Source organism: Bison bison, unplaced genomic scaffold (genome assembly GCF_000754665.1).
Source record: "Bison bison bison isolate TAMUID 2011002044 unplaced genomic scaffold, Bison_UMD1.0 scf7180017864229, whole genome shotgun sequence".
Taxonomy (NCBI): Eukaryota; Metazoa; Chordata; class Mammalia; order Artiodactyla; family Bovidae; genus Bison; species Bison bison.
The window spans coordinates 1,286,866-1,302,933 of record NW_011494801.1 but is presented as its reverse complement, the minus strand read 5'-3'; the positions used below and the strand labels follow the sequence as shown (position 1 = coordinate 1,302,933).

General features: G+C 42.0%; 1 protein-coding gene across 1 annotated transcript; it reads left to right on the top strand.

Moving 5' to 3' along the window:
• The first annotated feature begins 674 nt into the window (after window positions 1-674).
• On the top strand, window positions 675-12,093 carry CREG1 (cellular repressor of E1A-stimulated genes 1). The gene is made up of 4 exons (XM_010846007.1): window positions 675-1,090; window positions 4,120-4,239; window positions 7,491-7,675; window positions 10,787-12,093. The coding sequence occupies exons 1-4, from the start codon at window positions 734-736 to the stop codon at window positions 10,788-10,790; spliced, it is 666 nt and encodes a 221-aa protein (XP_010844309.1). The 5' UTR covers window positions 675-733; the 3' UTR covers window positions 10,791-12,093.
• The last annotated feature ends 3,975 nt before the right edge of the window (window positions 12,094-16,068 follow it).

Here is a 16,068-nt window from a genome sequence, read left to right as displayed (position 1 = left end):
CAGGCTCCTCTGTCCATGGGATTCACCAGGCGCGAATACTGGAGTAGGTTGCCATTTCCTTCTCCAGGGTATCCTTCCAACCAGGGAGGAACCAGCGTCTCTTATGTTTCATGCATTGGCAGGTGTGTTCTTTACCACTAGCGCTGTCTGGGAAGCCATAACTGGCTTCGATGAATTCAAATAAGTGCATGGAACCCTGACAACACCAAAGTGTCTCTATCTGAGAGTCTCCAACGCCAGGATTAGTTTACAAAAACAGTCTAAATTGGGGGCTTCTGTCCTTCTCTCTGGGACCTTTTGCTGCTCTTCAGAGCCTACAGAGAAGTAAACGGAAAGGAGGAGCGTAAGTAGGAAGCGCAGCAATCCCTCTCCGATATCAGGTAGTCATAACCAAAGGTATTAAAAGAAGGCGTACATATGAAAAGGCTGGTCCTTTCCTAGTAGTATGACTTAGGCAAGTTGCTTAATTTCTCTCAGTCTCCGTTTTATCAGGCATCGAAGAAACCCCTATTCAGGACCATTTCCCAATCCTCACGGCGGCGGGGGCGGAGTGACAGGGAAGTGGATAACCCGTCAGTTCCAGCAAGCGGAGGAGCCCGCCGAGGGACACGCCCCCTCCGCCCTCCACCCGCGGGCTCCGATTGGTCCCCTTCGAAGGGGGCGGGGCCCGACTCTGGGCTATGCTTGGGTCGGGTAGGCAGCCGCGCTCCCAACTCTCGTTGCGGTCAGCGTCATGGCGGGTTGTGCCTGCGGATTCGTGCGCGCAGTGCTCGCCTTTCTGCTGGCGCCCGCGCTGGTGACTCTACTGGTGGCACCGGCGCGAGGCCGGGGCGGCCGGGGCCACGGGGACTGGGACGCCGCCGAGCTGCTGCTGCCGCCGCTGCCGCCCCGGGAGAATGCGGCGCTCGTGGCTCGCTTCGTGACGAACGTCTGTGACTGGGGCGCACTGGCCACCATCTCAACGCAGGAGGGGGTGCGCGGCCGGCCCTTTGCCGACGTCTTATCGCTCAGCGATGGGCCCCCGGGCAAGGGCAGCGGCGTGCCCTACTTCTACCTGAGCCCGCTGCAGCAGTCGGTGGGCAACCTGCAGGTGAGCCGGAGGGGCAGTGTGGCTTCGCGGGGCTGGAGCGCGAGCCTTTCGACTACCGCTTAAATTCTGCCTGGAAAGGAGAGCCGGCCTCGTAGAGATGAGTTTGAACTCAGCCCAAACCTCTGGATCTTCTCTCCTGCGCTGGCTAGGCGTGCATTGCAGCTTTCCAATTGTTGGGCAACTACATACCAAGAATTGCCCACACGTCCTTATCACCGTGCCACGCACTTGGGGTGTATTCTTTACCAGCACCTGGAGGACTTCTCACCTGAGTCGTCTTGGGGCACGGTGTCTCATTAACTGGGTTTTTATTATTAAAAGTTCTAGGCCTCAGGTGCACATCAGCCTCCCACGTAGGGAGCAGACCGGACTGGAGAACTAGGTCCTCACCCTTTGTCCACCTTTTGGGGCAGAGCCAAGTTAACACGTCTCCGGTGGATTTCTGATGCGTCGAGTGGTATCACAACCGGGAAGACTAGAGCTATGCTGAGTCCAGGGATGGAGCAAGATTTGGGGAAAGTTCCTTTTGACAAAAGATACCTAGATTTGAGGTTAACATTGTTTATGGATGATATTGAAAGAAACCTGTATTTGATGAGGCACTTGTGTGCCAGGATGACCTTTCCCTTCATCTTCCACTCATTCTGTCTTTTAATCACTCTTTGAGGTGGCTGTTACCACCCTGGTTCTGCAGATAAAGAATTTGCCCTAAGCCCAGTGGCCACACTGGAATTTCATGCCAGATTTGTTGCCTTCAAAACTCAAGTCATGAACTGGTGGTCCATGAGCTGAGTATGTCCCACAGATGGGTTTTCTTTGGCTCACGCAGAGTTCTGTTTTGTTTTTAATAAATTTGTATTAGTTACCAACATTCAAAAATGGAGCTTGCAGTTAGAAGCCTAAATTCCTAACTTGTTGAAAAATGGGAAGATCTATGACACTGGGAGCCTGCATACTCTGAGCTAACCCTCCTTTAGTTAGGGTATATACATCCCTGTTCCTCCATTTTCTTATTCCCAGTCACCCACTCCACTCCCTTAGACATTTGCTCAGAGCAAGTTCATTTCAGTTTCATCAGTGATGGTCCATCTTGGCTTCAAATACAGTCACCTGGAAAGACTTTAAAAGTGCAATTCCAAAGCATTTTACTAAAAACATTTTATTATAAAACAACCCCCCAAATCCCTCCTGATGCTTCTAATGTTGGGAGGGGGTGAGAACCACTCCTATACACTATTATATTTAAACTTTTGCTGATATTATCTTCCTCATTTCAGGAAATGAGTAAACTCACACTCAGGTGCAGAGACTCAATTGTGACTAGTCAGCTAATGGCTGTCAGGTGGAACTCAAGTCTAGTCTTTGACATCTCTAGAAAATGACAGTGATGAGGCACTTACCCAGGATTTCAGATCTGTGATGGCAGTGAAAAGGCATGCCACCTCAGCATCAGTCTGACTCTGATTCTGTCGATTAACCAGTCAGAGTTGGTTTCTGCTTTCCATTTTTCCTCCTCCTTCTAACCCATCTTCTTCTGACTATTTCTATCCACCCTACCCACCCGAATAACATGAACAAAATACCACTCAGCATTGCCCTCTGCCCAGAAACCTCTAACAACATCTGGCAACTTAGACCTGCATAAGATTGACCTGGGTGTTTGTTAAAAATGCAAATACCTGGGATGGGAATGGAACCAAGAAATCCGCATTTTAACACGCTCTCCAGAAAGGTGGTTCTTGAAGCCCTGACAGATGCCAGCCTATAAAATACAGTTTTGACTCCTTGGCTTGGAATTGAGGCCCTTACTACCCACAGCCCTCTACCTCTCACTACTGTGTCCCTAACCCCTTCCCCTCAGAAAGCTTGCTTTCATGCAAATTGGGTTTTCACTACTCACAGTCTTGTTGTATACTTTCCCCATTCTGTGTTTTTGCAGTTGCAATGCCCTTTGCCTTTAATACATGTTTTCACTTTTGTGCTGATTTTGACTATCTTACAAGGCTCCCTGGAGTTTCCATATCACTCCAGGTTGCTGATATCTCCTTACACTGAACTTCAAATATGCTTACCTGTATCATTCGCTTGGCAGTGAGTTATGTGCTGCCTTTTGACCTCTTCTATGTCTTTGTTTTGCATTTTTAAACTTTGTTTATGTTTGACTTTTCAACCAGATTATAAACTTACAGAGAAGGGAAAGACCTTGTCTGAGTCTTCCCGTTCCCTATTTTTGGTCTCCCTAGAGCCTTGCCTAATAGGTTTTGCTGACAGCAGATTTTTGGCCTAATAATTCCAAAGAGATCTCTTTATTGCTCACTGTTTTGATGGGTCACTGTGAGATGGCAAAATCCCCCACACAAGACATTTGAGGTTTAAAACACTAAATGTAGCATGTGAATTTTGCTGTAATCTGTCAACAAGCCTTTTATGAAGCTGATTTCTGAATAAGAAAGAATTAGGAATTTTGCTTATATCACATTTTTAATTTACGAATTCTCTTACTGGTAGAACAGGAGTGAGCAACTTCTCCAATTTTGAAATCACATGACAGTTTCTGCTAGCATAAGATAACCAAGAAGCATGATTCAGCAACTTTCTTGCTTAAATTGTTCAGTTAGCTAGTTGAACCACTGTGGTATTTTTATGCATTAGTTTCACATTAGTCTAATCCTTTACCTCTTTCAGTGAAGGTTGGAGATCAGCCTTGTATTTGGGTGGTAATGTAGTTATAATTCCTCTGGTAAGTATGGGACAAATTAGGAGTCTAAGAAAAAGAAAAGTGTTTAACATAATTCTTACCGAGTTAGTTACTTAAAATATGCAACAACGTCCAACACACTTTTTTGGAGAGAGGATAAAGATCAATCTCTATCCAAGTAGTATTTTCCCAAGTGAAAGGTGGTATTTTCCAATTCATTGTTTCATGAAAGAATGGTCAAGTTCTGGGGACAATGTGTATGCAACTTGTGAAATTTATTACCTCTCAGAGACAATATTTCACATGAGAGGTCTTCATTTTCTCTCTACAGGAGAATCCATATGCTACATTGACCATGTCTTTGGCAGAGACTAATTTCTGCAGGAAATATGGATTTGATCCCCAGAGTCCCCTCTGTGCTCACATAATACTATCAGGAACTGTTATCAAGGTAAATATCATGTAAGAACAGATACTGGTTTTGGAAGATCATTATGTTATTATTAACAGTGAAGGAAGACATATTTTGAGAATAAAATAAAATTTGTGATTGAGGTACAGAGTTAGAATATATTCTAATATGTAAAGTAATTTCATAAAAACTAAAGGTTTTAATTGGTTACTTTCATGTAGGTGTTCAATAAGATATTGAACTATTCAATTGAGCAGATAGATGTTCAATAAGAAGGAACTATTTTTAAAAGCTGAGCAGATGTAACAGCTATTAGGCTCCTATATAAGGAACATCTGCGCAAAGTTCATACTCCTGACCATGTTGTACACTGTACAGTATTTCCCATGTTTGGATTCCTTGTCTCCATATTTAACAGTGGCTTAGAGCAGAAAGCAGATTAAGCATATTAAAAGGGGAGTATGCACAAATCAGTACACACAAATCCCTTCATTCCTATACACTAAAAATGAAAAATCAGAAAGAGAAATTAAGGAATCAATCCCATTCACCATTGCAACAATAAAGAATAAAATACCTAGAAATAAACCTACTTGAGAGAAAAGAACTATATACAGAAAACTATAAGACATTGATGAAAGATATCAAAGATGACATAAACAGATAGAGAGATATGTCAAGTTCTTGGATCAAAAGAATCAATATTGTGAAAATGACTAAGCAATCTTTAGATTTAGTGTAATCCCAATCAAATTACCAGTGGCATTTTTCATAGAACTAGAATAAAAAAATTTCACAATTTGTATGGAAATGCAAAAGACCATAAATAGCCAAAGCAACCTTGAGAAATAAAAATAGAGCTGGAGGAATCAATCGTCTTGATTTCAGACTATACTGCAAATCTACAGTCATCAAGACAGTATGGTACTGCCACAAAAACAGAAATATAGACCAATGGAACAAGATAGCCCAGAGATAAGCCTACACATCTATGGGCACCTTATCTTTGGCAAAGGAGGCAGAATTATACGATGGAAAAAAGATAGTCTTCTCAAGAAGTGGTGCTGGAAAAACTGGACAGCTACATGAAAAAGAATGAAATTAGAACACTTCCTAACACCATACTCAAAGATAAACTCAAAATGGATTAAAGATGACCAGAAACTATAAAACTCTTAGAGGAAGACATAGGCAGAACACTCTTTGATATAAATCACAGTAAGATCCTCTATGATTATCTCCTAGAATAATGGAAATAGCAAAAATGGACAAATGAAATCTAATTAAAAGCTTTTGCATAGCAAAAGAAACCATAAACAAGATGAAAAGACAACCATCAGAATGGGAGAAAACAATTGCAAATGAAGCAACTGACAAAGGATTACTCTCCAGAATACACAAGCAGTTCATGCAGCTCAACAACAGAAAAACAAAAACCCAATAAAACAATGGGCAGAAGACCTAAACAGACATTTCTCCAAAGAAGACATCCAGATGGCTAATAAACACATGAAAACATGCTCAACGTTGCTTATTATTAGAGAAATGCAAGTCAAAATTAAATGAGGTATGACCTCACACCAATTAGAATGACCACCATCAAAAAATCTACAAACAATAAATGCTAAAGAGGATGTGGAAAAAAGGGAGCCCTCTTGCATTGTTGGTGGGAATGTAGATTGACAACAGCCACTGTGGAGAACAGTATGGTGATTTCTTTAAAAACTAGGAATAAAACTACCGTATGACCTAACAATCCCACTACTGGGCATATACCCTAAGAAAACCATAATTGGAAAAGACACGTACCCCAGTGTTCATTGTAGCACTATTTATAATAGCCAGGACATGGAAGCAACCTAGATGTCCACTGATAGATGAAAGGATAAAGAAGATGTGTACGTATATACAATGGAGTATTAGTCATAAAAAGGAATGAGTTTGAGTCAGTTCTAGTGAGGTATATGAACCTAGAGCCTGTTATACAAAATGAAGTAAGTCAGAGGAAAATGTTGTACATTAATGCGTATATATGGAATCTAGAAAAATGGTACTGGTGAACCTATTTGCAGGGCAGCAAAAGAGACTCAGACATAGAGCACAGGCTTATGGACGTAGAGGGGGAAGTAGAGGGTGGGATAAATTGAGAGAGTAGCATCGGCATATATATATGACCATGTGTAAAACAGAGAGCCAATAGGAACTCGCTGTATAGCACAGGGAGCTCAGCCTGATGCTCTGTGACACCTGGAGGGGTGGGGTGGAGGTTCATGAGGGAGGGGACATACGTGTACCTATGGCTGATTCATGTTCCTGTATGGCAGAAAGCAACACAACACTGTAAAGCAACTAATCCTCTAATTAAAAATAAATTTTAAAAATTGAAGACGAGAGTATCTATATTAAAAACTAGAAGTAAATTTAGATAGTGGGGGTGAGTGCTAGAGAGAAGAGGTTAAATAAAACAGTGGGAAGGGCAAAGGGCAAGGTGTCATGAGGACTGATCTGATTGCTAAGCCAGTAGGCAGACGTCTTGACCTTGTTAATCATGAATACCTCAGATGGGTTTTAATCATGGTCTCAAAATTCTGTGTGGCTGCATTTCTGGAGCTGAGTGTTTTTCAGTGGTCAGAGAGAGGAGGAGGGCAGCAGATGCACTTGAGTTCCACTGTGCTTCTTCTAAAGACTTCCATCCTTTATGTGCGCCCGTCTACGTGTTTAACATATGCATGCTGTGGGATGAAAGTGCTAATGTCACACAGCATAAGCACCAGCAGTATTTTATTATAGTACTTTGTGCCAACTACTCTGATAGCTCAAAATTGCTATTTCACAGTGAAAACTGGTACTCATGATGTTCTCCCACTTCATTATAGTACATGTTATCACCAACATTTGAAATCTCCATTGTTCTCTGCATTTCTTCAAGCTTCTTTTACTGCTTAAGGTCAAACTTTGTAGTAGATGTTAAAAGTGCTCAGCACAAAGGGAAAAAAAGGCGAGAAAAAATGACTATTATGTGTAGTGATGAACGTTTTAACTAAACTTGTGATTATTTTGCAGGGTATGCATATATCAAATCTTTATATGGTATACACCTAAAACTAATACAGAGTTATAAGTCAATTATTGATCAATAATTAATTTTAGAAATAAAAATTTTAAAAATCAGGATTTATAACTAAATAAACTCTTTAGGGTTTGTGGAATGCTAGAATCACACATTCTTAACAGCCAAGAAAACAAAATGTTATTGCTATGAGTAGGTTTATTTTATATATGTCTTTTAGGTGAGTGAAACAGAAATGGATGTTGCAAAGAATTCGTTATTCATTCGACACCCTGAGATGAAAACCTGGCCATCCAGCCATAATTGGTTCTTCGCTAAGTTGAATATAACCAATATCTGGGTCCTGGACTACTTTGGTGGACCGAAAATAGTGACACCTGCAGAATATTATAACGCCACATCTCAGTAAGTATTTACACACCTTCCATCTTTCTAATATTGCAGCCCTTATCAGTGGTCCTCAATCTTCTAAAGCAAAGGGGTCTTAACCATTTCCTGTACCATGGATCATTTTGGCAAGCTGGTAAGGCCTATGACTCCCCTAGGAATAGTATTTTTAATACGTAAAGTACATAAGATTACAAAAGAAACCAACTATATGGAAATACATTTATAAAAATATTTTATAAAATGTGGGGTATATAAAATATAGGATATATAGTAATATGTTGGCTTTTTAATGAATACATTAAATAGTAAGTTCCAGTAGAGAGTGCATAACCTTTCTGTACTTTCAGAGTAGTAAGAACTGAATATTTTAAGACATCAGCAGCAACAGTGCCATGATATGAAAGTATCTGTAATTTCTATATTTCTGTTAGTGGCCATCACAGGTACACTGTCACCACTAAGTTTATTGCCTACATTCATCATTAAAGAGAATAATACATTTCAGTTAGAACTTAATGAGAATGAAAACCTCTTTCCATCCCAGTTTTTCCCCATCACAGACACCCTGAACTCTATCTACAAGCTAGGACATCAGGTGGAGACTATATATTTTTTTTTTGCCTGCGCCCCATGGCTTGCAGTATCTTAGTTCCCTTATCAGGGTTTGAACCTGGGCCACAACAGAGAAAGAGCTGAGTCCTAACCACTGGGAAACCAAGAATTCCCAAGACCCTATCTTAGGTCTGTGCTTGTGGAGCCTAGTTCTGACCCATGATGGCATTTTCTCATGAGAGTCAGACCCGGGTAATTTACCCAACATGAAGGATTCACATGCAGTCTGAGCATGTGACCCAGATCCTCAGGCCCTGGTCCTGTTGTGCCTGTGGGAGTGTGTGGTATATCCTGCCAGGAAATGGACATTTGGAGGGAAGGAGCAATCAGAGAGAATGAAAGAGAAGAACATAACCTGAAGATGGGAAAGGGTGGGAAAGAAGGGTGTGATCAAGTTTTTTGAAATTAGGTTAGGGTTCAAATGAAGGAATAGAAGGGACTGGTACTTTTCCCAGGCGGCACGGGTCACGCTGGCCTGTCGGGCAGCCTCAAGGCCTCTCGGATGGTGATGACAGTAACAGCAGCAATAACAGCGGTAGCAGTGGCGTCTGGTGGGCATTGTTGGCTGGTGCTAACTGGCGGCTTCCCATGTCTGAACTCACTCAACTCTCACCGCAGTCCTATGAGTTAGGTAGTCATTTTTTCTTTTCTTTTTTTTTTTCTGGATGAAGAGCTGATGCACAGAAAAGTCAGAAACTTGCTTAAAGTTTTAGGAAGCAATAGTGCTGGGATTCAAAGCCCAGCATTCTAGCTCCAGAACCTTCACCTTGTTTCTAAAGGAGGTTTTGCTGCCCCCCTGGTCACATCGCGGGCAGCTGGCCAGGCTCCAATTCCAGTGTAATTTAAACACTTTCTGCTTGTGACAGACTGGCTGCTATTTGTGGAGGTGAGCGTGTCCATGCTAAGTTAGACTTTGTAGTTTGCAGCTCAGGTTTGGGCTTAAATTCTCAGCATTCATTTATTCTGCCTTATTATATTGTATAACAGATCTGTTGGTGAACCATTGCCTTTCCATCGTGACTGTAAATCTCTTCACAGCAAAACTCAAGTTTTAGTTTTGGTTTTTCATTCCAAACAGAACCTAGTGCATGGCACAGAGTAGGTGTGTAATAAACACTGGCTACTTGTCAGGCTGATCTTTTGAGACAGATTCTTGACTGTTGTTTGAATAAAGAATCTAACAACAACAAAAACGAATCAAACAGTCATGGCATTTATTCTGCTGTTGTGCCTGCAGGAGAAGAGGTCCAGGCCAGTGATTGTGCTCTGGACCTGAAAGCCATCTTTTCAGGAAGGAGGACAGAGGCAGCAATTATAACATTATGGCTGGGCAACAAATTATCAAGGAGGATGGTCAGTAAGATGACAGGCCCACTCTTCAAGGTTAAAGTTCATTTTTATAGGACATAAAAGTCTCTGAAGTACAGTTATCTTTGTCTAAATTACATGCCTGAGGGCAATGTTTGCTTTAATAACAAAGTAAAACTGGAAAAGAAAACCCATAAGTCTGCACATTGAATAAGTCAATGAAAAAGATAAATTTGAGGTTTCTACTTTATTAACATGGATGAGTGGGCCTTTTCTGCAGCTTGGAGATAAGAGGGAGCGTTTTTCCCTGTCCTTGTGAGAGGAGGGCAGAAGAGTAGCCCAGGGTGTGACCCCTCCTGAGACAGGATGCGAGAATCCTAGGAATGGGCACTGCTTTGAATGTGACCTGGAACAGATGCTTCTGACTCCCACCCATTTCAGAGTCTAGGACTGGGTCCCCCATGTTTCCACCCACCAGGTCTGCCAGCAGGACTGTTTAGTAGCCCAAGAGAGTGTACAATAGTCCTTGTCTTGCTAGACTTGTATTGAATGGAAGGTGGTAATGTTTACCAGAAGTATTTGTAGATGTGGTTGGGTAAGCAATTCTCATAAGTATCAGCAATTGCCTCCTCTCAGTTAAGGCTGAGCAGCAGGCCTCTGGGGAAAGACGGAGGTAATGAGAGGTCAATGGATTGCAAACGTGCCTGCCCTTACCTGGAGATGGATTTCCTGATGGAAATCCGTGGTCAGGGCTACAACAGGAAAATGGATCACGGTCACCTCCCTGGCTGAGTGCTGGAAAACTGCTGCTCTTTTGCTCTAATGTTTGGGACCCCCTTCTGTCTCATCTGTCTTTTAACTCTTCCGATAATCTTGCATGAGATGGTCACAGTAGCCACAGCTGCTGATCAGCGTTTTGTCCTGGCAGTGCTTGCTAAAGTGCGTCAGCATCATACTTGGAGAGGTGGGATGAGAGCTGAGATGAAGACCCTAGGCCTGACCCTAAACCAGGACTCATTTTAGTAGTGAATTTTTTGCATTTTAGCAATCTCAGATTTTTCTTTACTACACTAAGTGGCCAAAATTAACTTGAGATCTTAAAAACTTTTAGATCAGAAGTGTTTCTAGCCCTTCCCAAGAATGAGTTAACTTCTCATTTGTCAGTTTAATGAAATAATTTTTCTTCCTCTCTCTTCCCCTCTCTAGGTGAAGCAGCATATGGCGAATTTAACCTCATGTGTGAAATTTCTGAGGAAGTTTCACGTAGATCTGAAGCACTTATTGTTTTTCTATGGAAAGTTTGCCAGAAGATTAGCCAGTTTTCTTTCTTTGCTTGCTTGCTTACAGGGTTGAGTTGGATTATTACTGGATTTCTTGGAGGATGAGATTGTTGGATATATTATATATTTTTTCATATTTTGAAGCCATTTTCAGAGAGACATGTCTTTATGATCAGCATTTTATTCCATTAATTCCAAATAGTTTGCCAACAGTGCTCCTTGAAGAGGAAGAGTTACCAGTTTTAGATTGACCATTGGCATTCGAAAGTACTCAAGTATGTGTTCTTAATTCCTGAAAACCCGCTGTGCTGGGGAGAGGGCCACGCCCCCACAGCTGCTGCCTGCGTCTGTATTAAGGGCTCCTATTACAGTGCACCTGGATAAATCTTGCCAAGACAAACAAACAATGATGAAACACAAGTGGAGCATCCCACTCGTGGTCCACTTACGTTTGACAGTCCTGGGTGTTGTTAATCCAACACAAGGCAAAACTATCTCTTATACAGAACATAAAAAAAAAAAATACTCTTCAAGTCTAAAGTGATAAATATCTAGAACAAAGGACGATAAAACTTCCTTAATTTGACTTAATAAAGGAAGTTCATAAAATTTTCTGAATTTGATTTCCCCAGCTAAGTGGACACTGTGTAATTAGTTTCTTCCACTCAAAATACTTACACACAAGCACATTTTTTTTTTTTCATCCCAAAAGGGGATTATGAAAGAAAAAGAGCGGGGGGCATTTTATATGTAAGTTATTTCTGGTGTTCTTTTATAACATTTTTTAACATCAACCTGGACATGGACTAGGTTCAACCAGATCCAAAATCCATCTTCCAACTCTCTCAATAATGGCCCAAGCCTTTTTCAACTTCTTCAGATCTCTAAGGGGCTTCTAATGCTGTTACTGCCTAAGTCAGGTCATCAGAGGGGGGACAACACGGTTTAAAAAATCACATCTCTTCAGAAGGGGAGAAACTTTGCTTTTATTACCTATAGACAGGATTTTAGAAGACTCTACGAGATCCTTTATAAGAGGTGTGTCAGGAATCAAGCAACTGAATCCTTAAATGGCTAAGAGAAAGGAAGTTGAATATGAGTTTGAAACTACAAAATGAACTTACCTGCAATCCAACAAACAGCTTCTTTTTAAGAAAAATCATGTGTCTTAAACTTGGTGGAGAAGGTTTCTTACTCAAAGCATTAATAATAAAAAGCATTATTTTCATGAAATGTGTCATATTTATTTTCTTACACAGAGATGGTAATATTTATTGCACTTTTTTTCATTGTCCACTGCCGAAATCCCTTTGTGTTTTTATTTTAGCAGGTTGGTAAATTAACTTCTGGCTGATTTAAAGCTTAAAGTGAATAACGTGACCCTTTCCTATTGGTAAACGATTCATTGTGTCTTAAAATTTGGAGGTCTGCCAGACTGCAGTCTTTGTCAAGGGTCTTTCCTCAGGGCCTTGGGTGGCAAGGTAACTTGTGATAGAATTAAATTGAGAGTATCTATCTGTATTTTCCCTTTACTCAGTTATTGTGAAATTTCTCTTCATCATTTGGTACCATGTAAAAATACCTGTATTCAAGTAAGATCCAATTATCACAGAGGAGAGTCAAGCACTTTTTCACTGAAGGTTCTGTGGCTTCCTTTTTAATTGAATGTGCACATTAAGTCCCCATTATGTTCTGATGGGGCTTCCCTTATAGCTCAGTTGGTAAAGAATCTGTCTGCACTACAGGAGACCCGGGTTCGATCCCTGGGTTGGGAAGATCCCCTGGAGAATGAAATGGCAACCCACTCCAGTATCCTTGCCTGGAAAATCATGGACAGAAGAACCTGAAGGGCTGCAGTCCATGGGATTGCAAAGAGTAGGCACGACTGAGTGACTAACACTTAACATGTTCTGATTGATCACGAGGGGGCAGTGTGGACCACTTTTTGTGCAGATGCTGGTTTCTTGTACAGTAATCTTCCACATGCTTACACAAGTGGCTCAGTGGCAAAAAAATCTGCCTATAATGCAGGAGACACAGGTTCCATCCCTGGGTCAGAAAGATACCCTGGAGAAGGAAATGGCAACCCACTCTCCCACTCTAGTATTCTTCCCTGGGATATCCCATAGACAGAAGAGGCTGGCAGACTATACAGTCCGTGGGGGTCACAAAAGTCAGACATGACTTGGCAACCAAACAACAATAATTGCCCGCTTATACATGGGGATCTTTTCCAAGGCTGTCCCCAGCCCTTGCAGGTGCCTGAAACCCAGGGTCGTACCAAACCTATATGTACTATGTTCTTTTCCTATACATACACATGATAGTTTATAAAGTATGGGGTCGCAAAGAGTCAGACACGACTGAGCGACTGAACTGAACTGAGAGACCATATGAGTTGTCAACATTACCCTTGTACTTGGGACCATTATTAAGTAAAATAAGGGTAACTTGAACACAAGCACCGTGATATCAAGACTACTACTACTAGCTGACAGGTACTGCTGCTGCTGCTGCTAAGTCGCTTCAGTCGTGTCCGACTCTGTGCAACCCCATAGACGGCAGCCCAGCAGGCTCCCCCATCCCTGGGATTCTCCAGGCAAGAACACTGGAGTGGGTTGCCATTTCCTTCTCCAATGCATGAAAGTGAAAAGTGAAAGTGAAGTTGCTGAGTCTTGTCCGACTCCTAGCCACCGCATGGACTGCAGCCCACCAGGCTCCTCCATCCATGGGGTTTTCCAGGCAAGAGTACTGGAGTGGGGTGCCATCGCCTTCTCCGAACTGACAGGTAACATACAGCGTCAATTCGCTGGGCAAAGGGATGATTCATGGTGAGATTTCATCATGCTACTCAAAGCAGCACACACAAAATGTACAAATTGTTTATTGCTGGAATTTTTCATTTAATATTTTTGGGCTGAGGTTGGCCACTGGTAACAAACTGCAGAAAGCAAAACTGTAGATAAGAGTGGACTGTGGTACACAGAGCTGATCAGGTCCAATGGGCTGGGATGGGATGGGTGACCTCGATAAGATGACCCTGGAGTAAAAGTAGCCCAGCAGAGCAAAGGAGAGAAGCTGAGGCTGGTCTGTGCTGCTGCTGGCGACTGTTGTGGACTTACCCCTCTCTGTCATGCGCTTCATTACCTGCTGCAGAACTGGGGCAGAACCCTGACCCGAAAGAGAGAGGGGATGAGTGTTTTGGACTCGGACTAGCTTTGGCCCAGAAAGCAAGGCAGGCCCTGATCAAGAAAAGAAAATCAGAAGTAGGGAGAGGGAGTAGCTTAAGAACCCTGAGTTTCTAAGCCCAGGGGGCTGTACCTGGTGGATGTTGTCTTCACCCTGGATTTGTGCTTCGCTGGTCAAGGCCATTTATCTTTACTAGACTGTGGCCAATAGTCATGGTTCATTCTGTCTTTTAGTCCAGCTTTAGATTCCTTTCAAGTATGAGGTGGAGTGGGGACCTTTATGACTTGAGGTTCAGCTCCATGAGATCAGTGCATACATATTCTGACTGGAGGTTGTTCATATCACATTTTCCTTCTTAGTAACAGTCAGACTGAAGATCACAAAATCGTTGAAGAGGAGACTCTACTTTCCTGTAGTGGGGCATGTTTTCAGATTTAGAACTGGGGGGAAAAAAAGTTCTACTTGATGCAAAACTGTTAGGTCAATATTGTAAGGGAAATTCCAAACTGTCACTTCAAAAAGAGGTGCTCTGTATATTTTCATCTGAGAAGACAAGGGTAACTTAGATCCTTTTGGAAATTAAGGAAGGTATAAATTAACCAGTAACATTGTATCTTTTTCTTAATTTTTCCTTTTACTTATTGTAAGATATATATCTTTGTGGGGGCTTCCCTGGTGGCTCAAATGATAAAGAATCTGCCTGCAATGCAGGAGACCTGAGTTTGATCCTTGGGTTGAAAAGATCCCCTGGATAAGGGAGTGGCTACCCACTCCAGTATTCTTGCCTGGAGAATTCCATGGGCAGAGAAGCCTGGTTGGTTACAGTCCATGGGGTCACAAAGAATCAGGCATGACTGAAGCAACTTAGCTTGCATGCATGTATCTTTGTACGGAAAATACACAAAATAAAAGTTTAAAAATTAATAATCTCACCAGCCAGCATGACTGCTAGTATTCTGATGTGTTTTCTTAGAAGAAACATCTTTGCTCCCAGGAAATGTTTAACTAAAAAGAGCATGTTATATGTTGATTGGGTATCACACTTCCTTCACTTTCTCATAAGCTTATATTACTAGAAACCATTCATAAAGATGGTTTAGAATGGCTGCAAATATTTCATCAGATTGATCTCTTTCAGCTACCAAATAATGATCTGTGTTAGTACTCTGTTGCTAGTGACAGAAACCTGAGTCAAAGTAGTTTAAGCCAAAAGAAGAGTTCATTGATCTTAAAATATTCCTTCAGAATCAACTCTTCATCTCCTGGCTCCTCTTTCCACTGTGTTAGTTTTAACTGAAGTCAGCAATCTTAGAGCAAAAAGGATGCCTCTTTCCCAGCCACGGGAGCCATTCCTGGATAATCTCTGTCTGAGAATGCATTCATTGGCCAGGTTTCCATCCTGTGTCTTTCCCTGCAGTTGACAGTTCAGCTCAGCACTGGTCAGAACCACATGGATCAGACAAATTTTGAAGTGGAGCTCCTGAAAGGAAAAAAAGAACCTATGTTAACTGAAGGGAGACTGGATAGGCCAAAGTTAAGGGCTGTTACCGCTTTCTCCAGTATTTGCCCATTTAAATTACTTCCAATTTTTCCTTGTTATAAGAAAGAAATCTTTACGCGTGAAGTATTTTCCACATCTCTGTTTGTTTCCTTGGAGAGATTCCCAGCAGTGGAATTCCCAAGCCAAAAGCTGGTGGAATCTATTACACATTGCCCTTAAGACTTTGTGTCAATGAACAGCCCTGCAACAGTCTATGAAAGTGTTCACTCTACACTGAACTTACAGGTAAAAACAGTCTGTGATTTTAATCAGCAGCTCTTATGTAGCGGTGTATGTGTGTGTTTAGTGCTCAGTCATGTCCGACTCTTTGTGACTCCATGCACTGTACCCCGACAAGCTCCTCTGTCCAAGCTCCTCTGGGATTTTCCAGGCAAGAATGCTTGAGTGGGTTGCCGTTTCCTCCTTCAGGGGATCTTCTCAACTCAGTGATCGAACCTGCGTTTCCTGCGTCGGCAGGC

Bases quoted from the DNA above. Each gene is read 5' to 3' on its own strand.
- CREG1 (XM_010846007.1), top strand. From the start codon at position 734: ATGGCGGGTTGTGCCTGCGGATTCGTGCGCGCAGTGCTCGCCTTTCTG. The intron at 1,091-4,119 runs GTGAGCCGGAGG...TTCTCTCTACAG, and splicing joins AGTCGGTGGGCAACCTGCAG to GAGAATCCATATGCTACATT. The intron at 4,240-7,490 runs GTAAATATCATG...TATGTCTTTTAG, and splicing joins TATCAGGAACTGTTATCAAG to GTGAGTGAAACAGAAATGGA.